General features: G+C 44.7%; 1 protein-coding gene across 1 annotated transcript in view; it reads right to left on the reverse strand.

The window, feature by feature from the left end:
- Window positions 1-1,618, reverse strand: part of LOC149436370 (calcitonin gene-related peptide type 1 receptor) — a gene marked incomplete at its 5' end in the record, with an annotated part of 42,476 nt that extends 40,858 nt beyond the window's left edge. The window contains one exon of the mRNA XM_089661687.1: window positions 1,527-1,618. Coding sequence (XP_089517813.1) covers window positions 1,527-1,618 — 92 coding nt within the window. The remainder of the gene's footprint in view (window positions 1-1,526) is intronic.
- Between the last annotated feature and the right edge of the window lie 4,944 nt (window positions 1,619-6,562).

The raw sequence follows: 6,562 nt of genomic DNA on the forward strand, positions 1-6,562 counted from the left end.
AGGTTAGCCCTTCATTGACCACCAATGCATAGGGCCCCTCTCCCAATGATCACCAATGTAAGGGGGGCTCTTCTCCAACTGACTACCAATCTGAACCTTTTCCACTAACCCCTTAAGTAAGGGAGCCTCGTCATTGACCACCAATGTAAGAAAGCGTTTCACTGGACAGCAATGTAAAGGGTCAATTTTCCACAAACCACCAATGTGAGGGGATCCTACCGTTTGCGGCATTTCTTTTTTGCCCATTATTATTATTTGTTTCCTACATTTATTATTCTGTAATGAAGAGCAGCCCTGGGTGTCAAATAATTTAAATATCTCCCTGAGCTGTAGAGAGGGAATGTATTAGCAGGGGTCCCTGAGAACCGAAAGTTATTACAGAGGGTCCTCTGTGCTACAAAAAAGCAGAGAAAGGCTTTCTTAGGGGTCAGAATGGCAATTATTGGCAACCCAGCTTCCTGGCTCCTTCCCCCCCCCCCACCCCTTGTCATTGGCTAGTGAACCCACCCACCACATGTGGCAGCCAACCAGAAGACAAGAAAGTTTGGAGGAGGCATGAAAATTTCGACCATGTAGCTGAGAGACGTCAACAATCCAATGTTACAAAAAAGCTGAGAAAGGCTTTCTTAGGGGTCAGAAAGGCAATTATTGGCCACCCAGCTTCCTGGCTCCTTCCCCCCCACCCCTTGTCATTGGCTAGTGAACCCACCCACCACATGTGGCAGCCAACCAAGAAAGTTTGGCGGAGGCATGAAATTTTGACCATGAAGCTGCGAGACATCAACAATCCAATGTTACAAAAAAGCTGAGAAAGGGGTCAGAAAGGCAATTATTGGCCACCCAGTTTCCTGGTTCCTTCCTCCCCCTCACCTCTTCTTATTGGCTAGTGAGCTCACCCACCACATGTGGCAGCCAACCAGAAGGCGAGAAAGTTGGGAGGAGGCATGAAAATTTCGACCATGAAGCTGTGAGACATCAACAATCCAATGTTACCAAAAAAGCTGAGAAAGGCTTTCCTACGGGCCAGAAAGGCAATAATTGGCCACCCAGCTTCCTGGCTCCTTCTCCCCCCCCCCTCCTTATCATTGGCTAGTGAGCTCACCCAACACATGTGGCAGCCAACCAGAAGGCAAGAAAGTTGGGAGGAGGCGGGGAAATTTCAACCATGAAGCTGCGAGACATCAACAATCCAATGTTACAAAAAAGCTAAGAAAGGGGTCAGAAAGGCAATTATTGGCCACCCAGCTTCCTGGCTCCTTCTCCCACCCCACCCATTGTCATTGGCTAGTGAGCTCACCCACCACATGTGGCAGCCAATCAGAAGGCAAGAAAGTTCTGAGGAGGCAGGGAAATTTTGACCATGAAGCTGCGAGACATCAACAATCCAATGTTACCAAAAAGCTGAGAAAGGCTTTCTTAGGGGTCAGAAAGGCAAATATTGGCCACCCAGCTCCCTGGCGCAGGTTTACATTTTGTACTGTTTCTGCAAATATATTATCTTAAAAGGAAAACAAAAAACGACTTACTTGAAATAAAAAAAGATTCCCAGTGATATTAATAACGAGGCAATCGACAATCCTTGTCCAATGATAGTCAGATAATACAAATTAAGAGCCGTCTATAAAATAATAGAGAAAAAGAAAATCACACGATCGTTCAGGAGCCTAAAGACCAAAGCTGATACAAGCGGCAAGAAAACCTCAAATCTTCCTGCCCCTCCGCTCTCTGACAGACCCCTCCGCTCTCTGACAGGCCCCTCCGCTCTCTGACAGACCCCTCCGCTCTCTGACAGGCCCCTCCGCTCTCTGACAGGCCCCTCCGCTCTCTGACAGACCCCTCCGCTCTCTGACAGGTCACCTCCACTCTCTGACAGACCCCTCCACTCTCTGACAGGCCTCTCCGCTCTCTGACAGGCCCCTCCACTCTCTGACAGACCCCTCCACTCTCTGACAGGCCCCTCCACTCTCTGACAGGCCCCTCCACTCTCTGACAGGCCCCTCCGCTCTCTGACAGACCCCTCCACTCTCTGACAGGTCCCTCCGCTCTCTGACAGGTCACCTCCACTCTCTGACATGTCCCCTCCGCTCTCTGACAGGCCCATCCACTCCCTGACAGGTCACCTCCACTCTCTGACATGTCCCCTCCGCTCTCTGACATGTCCCCTCCGCTCTCTGACAGGCCCCTCCGCTCTCTGATAGGTCACATCTGCTCTCTGACAGGCCTCTCCACTCTCTGACATGTTACCTCCACTCTGACAGGTCCCTCCACTCTCTGTCAGGTCACCTCCACTCTCTGACAGGCCCCTCCACTCTCTGACAGGCCCCTCCACTCTCTGACATGTTACCTCCACTCTGACAGGTCCCTCCACTCTCTGACAGGCCCCTCCACTCTCTGACAGGCCCCTCCACTCTCTGACAGGTCACCTCCACTCTCTGACAGACCCCTCCACTCTCTGACAGGTCACCTCCACTCTCTGACATGTCCCCTCCGCTCTCTGACAGGCCCCTCCACTCTCTGACAGGTCACCTCCACTCTCTGACAGGTCCCTCCACTCTCTGACATGTCCCCTCCGCTCTCTGACAGGCCCCTCCGCTCTCTGACAGGCCCCTCCGCTCTCTGACATGTCCCCTCCGCTCTCTGACATGTCCCCTCCGCTCTCTGACAGGCCCCTCCACTGTCTGATAGGCCCCTCCGCTCTCTGACAGGCCCCTCCGCTCTCTGACAGGCCCCTCCGCTCTCTGACAAGGCCCCTCCGCTCTCTGACAGGCCCCTCCGCTCTCTGACAGGCCCCTTCGCTCTCTGACAGGACCCTTCGCTCTCTGACAGGCCCCTCCGCTCTCTGACAGGCCCCTCCCCTCTCTGACAGGCCCCTCCACTCTCTGACAGGCCCCTTCACTCTCTGACAGGCCCCTCCGCTCTCTGACAGGTCACCTCCACTCTCTGACAGGCCCCTCCGCTCTCTGACAGGTCACCTCTGCTCTCTGACAGGTCATCTCCACTCTCTGACAGGCCCCTTCACTCTCTGACAGGCCCCTCCACTCTATGACAGGCCCCTCCACTCTCTGACAGGCCCCTCCACTCTCTGACAGGTCACCTCCACTCTCTGACAGGCCCCTCCACTCTCTGACAGGCCCTTCCACTCTCTGACAGGTCACCTCCACTCTCTGACAGGTCACCTCCACTCTCTGACAGGTCACCTCCACTCTCTGACAGGCCCCTCCACTCTCTGACAGGCCCCTCCACTCTCTGACAGGTCACCTCCACTGTCTGACAGGCCCCTCCGCTCTCTGACAGACCCCTCCGCTCTCTGACAGACCCCTCCACTCTCTGACAGACCCCTCCGCTCTCTGACAGGTCACCTCCACTCTCTGACATGTTAACTCTTTCAATACCAGAGAAAGTAAAAGAAGACAAATCCCCGAGATGTGTCTGTAGGAAGTACTTGGTTACCCTTGGTGGATGGTCAGCCATGCGTCTGACATACTGCAGAGAACACATTGGGGGAGATGACTAAAACTGGAGTACTCAGGATCTGGTGCAGCTGTACATGGGAGCCAATCAGCTTCTACCTTCAGCTTGTTCCATGAAGCTTTGACAATAAAACCTGGAAGCTGATTGGTTCCTATGTGGAGCTGCACAGATTTTACACCGTTCAGTTTTGGTAAATAACCCCCAAAACACGAGCGATCGCACACACCATGACCGATATATTGCAATGACTACAACCCTCCATAGGGAACACATCTCCTGTCTATAGATTCCTCCACTCCGGTGCTCCCTACAGGAGCGGCACATCTAGAAGGCCTCCTTCACCCGGACGTTCCGGAGGTCCGTTTTTCATCTGTCCGTTTACGGATGAATAACAGACCCCCATGTATTTCTATTAACATCTTTTTACATCCATAATGTCCGCATCCGTGAACATTGTAAACGGATGAAAAACGGATGTAGATGGATCAAGAACGGATGTAGACGGATGAAAACGGATGTAAAGCAATGTAAATGGATAAAAATGAATGAAAAAACGGATGTAAATGGATGAAAAAGAGATGTAAAAAGAGATGAAAAAACAGATGTAAACGTAAGAAAAAACAGATGTAAACGGATGAAAACCGGATGAAAAACAGATGAAAAACAGATGAAAAAATGGATGTAAACAGATGAAAAACCAGATGTAAACAGATGAAAAAACGGATGTAAACAGATTAAAAAACAGATGAAAAAATGGATGTAAACGCATGAAAAACGGATGTAAACATGAAAAAACTGATGTAAACGGATGAAAAAACAGATGAAAAAACAGATGTAAATGGATGAAAAACAGATGAAAAAACAGATGTAGACGTAAGAAAAAACAGATGTAAACAGATGAAAAAAACGGATGTAAATGGATGAAAAACAGATGAAAAACAGATGAAAAACAGATGAAAAAACGGATGTAAACAGATTAAAAAAAACATGTAAACAGATGAAAAACGGATGTAAACAGATTAAAAAAAACAGATGTAAACGGATGAAAAAAACCGATGAAAAAATGGATGTAAACGGATGAAAGCAGAAGAAAAAACTGATGAAAAAACGGTGAAAAAACAGATGTAAACATGAAAAAACTGATGTAAACGGACGAAAAAACAGATGAAAAAAACGGATGAAAAAACAGATGAAAAAATGGATGTAAACAGATTAAAAAATGGTTACAAAAAGGATTAAAAACAGATGAAAAAAACAGATGTACACAGATGAAAAAACGGATGAAAAAACGGATGAAAGAAACAGATGAAAAAATGGACGTAAACAAATTAAAGAATGGTTAAAAAAAGGATAAAAAAAACTGATGAAAAAACAGATGAAAAAAACAGATAGAAAAAAGGATGAAAAAACGGATGTAAACGGATTAAAAAATGGTTAAAAAAAGGGATGAAAAAACAGATGTAAACGGATGAAAACCGGATGAAAAACAGATGAAAAAATGGATGTAAACAGATGAAAAACCGGATGTAAACAGATGAAAAAACGGATGTAAACAGATTAAAAAACAGATGAAAAAATGGATGTAAACGGATGAAAACAGATGAAAAAACTGATGAAAAAACAGATGTAAACATGAAAAAACTGATGTAAACGGACGAAAAAACAGATGAAAAAAACGGATGAAAAAACAGATGAAAAAATGGATGTAAACAGATTAAAAAATGGTTACAAAAAGGATTAAAAACAGATAAAAAAACAGATGTACACAGATGAAAAAACGGATGAAAGAAACAGATGAAAAAATGGACGTAAACAAATTAAAGAATGGTTAAAAAAAGGATAAAAAAAACTGATGAAAAAACAGATGAAAAAAACAGATAGAAAAAAGGATGAAAAAACGGATGTAAACGGATTAAAAAATGGTTAAAAAAAGGGATGAAAAAACAGATGTAAACGGATGAAAACCGGATGAAAAACAGATGAAAAAATGGATGTAAACAGATGAAAAACCGGATGTAAACAGATGAAAAAACGCATGTAAACAGATTAAAAACAGATGAAAAAATGGATGTAAACGCATGAAAAAACGGATGTAAACATGAAAAAACTGATGTAAACGGATGAAAAAACTGATGAAAAAACAGATGTAAATGGATGAAAAAGAGATGAAAAAACAGATGAAAAAACAGATGTAGACGTAAGAAAAAACAGATGTAAACAGATGAAAAAAACGGATGTAAATGGATGAAAAACAGATGAAAAACAGATGAAAAAACGGTGAAAAAACAGATGTAAACGTAAGAAAAAACAGATGTAAACGGATGAAAACCGGATGAAAAACAGATGAAAAACAGATGAAAAAATGGATGTAAACAGATGAAAAACCAGATGTAAACAGATGAAAAAACGGATGTAAACAGATTAAAAAACAGATGAAAAAATGGATGTAAACGCATGAAAAACGGATGTAAACATGAAAAAACTGATGTAAACGGACGAAAAAAACAGATGAAAAAACGGATGAAAAAACAGATGAAAAAATGGATGTAAACAGATTAAAAAATGGTTAAAAAAAGGATTAAAAAACAGATGAAAAAAACAGATGTACACAGATGAAAAAACGGATGAAAGAAACAGATGAAAAAATGGACGTAAACAAATTAAAGAATGGTTAAAAAAAGGATAAAAAAAACTGATGAAAAAACAGATAGAAAAAAGGATGAAAAAACGGATGTAAACGGATTAAAAAATGGTTAAAAAAAGGGATGAAAAAACAAATGTAAGTGGATAAAAAACAAATGATAAAACGGATGTGTTGGCGCTTTTCCTAATACTCCTCCTAAGAGCAGCTGGGGGGACTCCATGGTCCAGCTGCTCGCCCCCCGTCCTGCCCGCCCCCCGTTCTGCTTGCCCCCCGTCCTGCCCGCCCCCGTCCTGCCCGCCCCTCGTTCTGCTCGCCCCGTTGGATCCTTGTCTCCTTACCTTCCACCTTGACGTGGGTGTGTTTGTTACATCGGGTGTAATTGCTCCACGTCCTGTTACTCTCGGGGTGCCGGAACCAGTTGCCTTTGTCATCGCATTCCTTGGTGAC

The sequence above is a fragment of the Staurois parvus genome, unplaced genomic scaffold, assembly GCF_062004578.1.
Source record: "Staurois parvus isolate SC_StPar_1 unplaced genomic scaffold, SC_StPar_1.0 ptg001369l, whole genome shotgun sequence".
NCBI classification, from domain to species: domain Eukaryota; kingdom Metazoa; phylum Chordata; class Amphibia; order Anura; family Ranidae; genus Staurois; species Staurois parvus.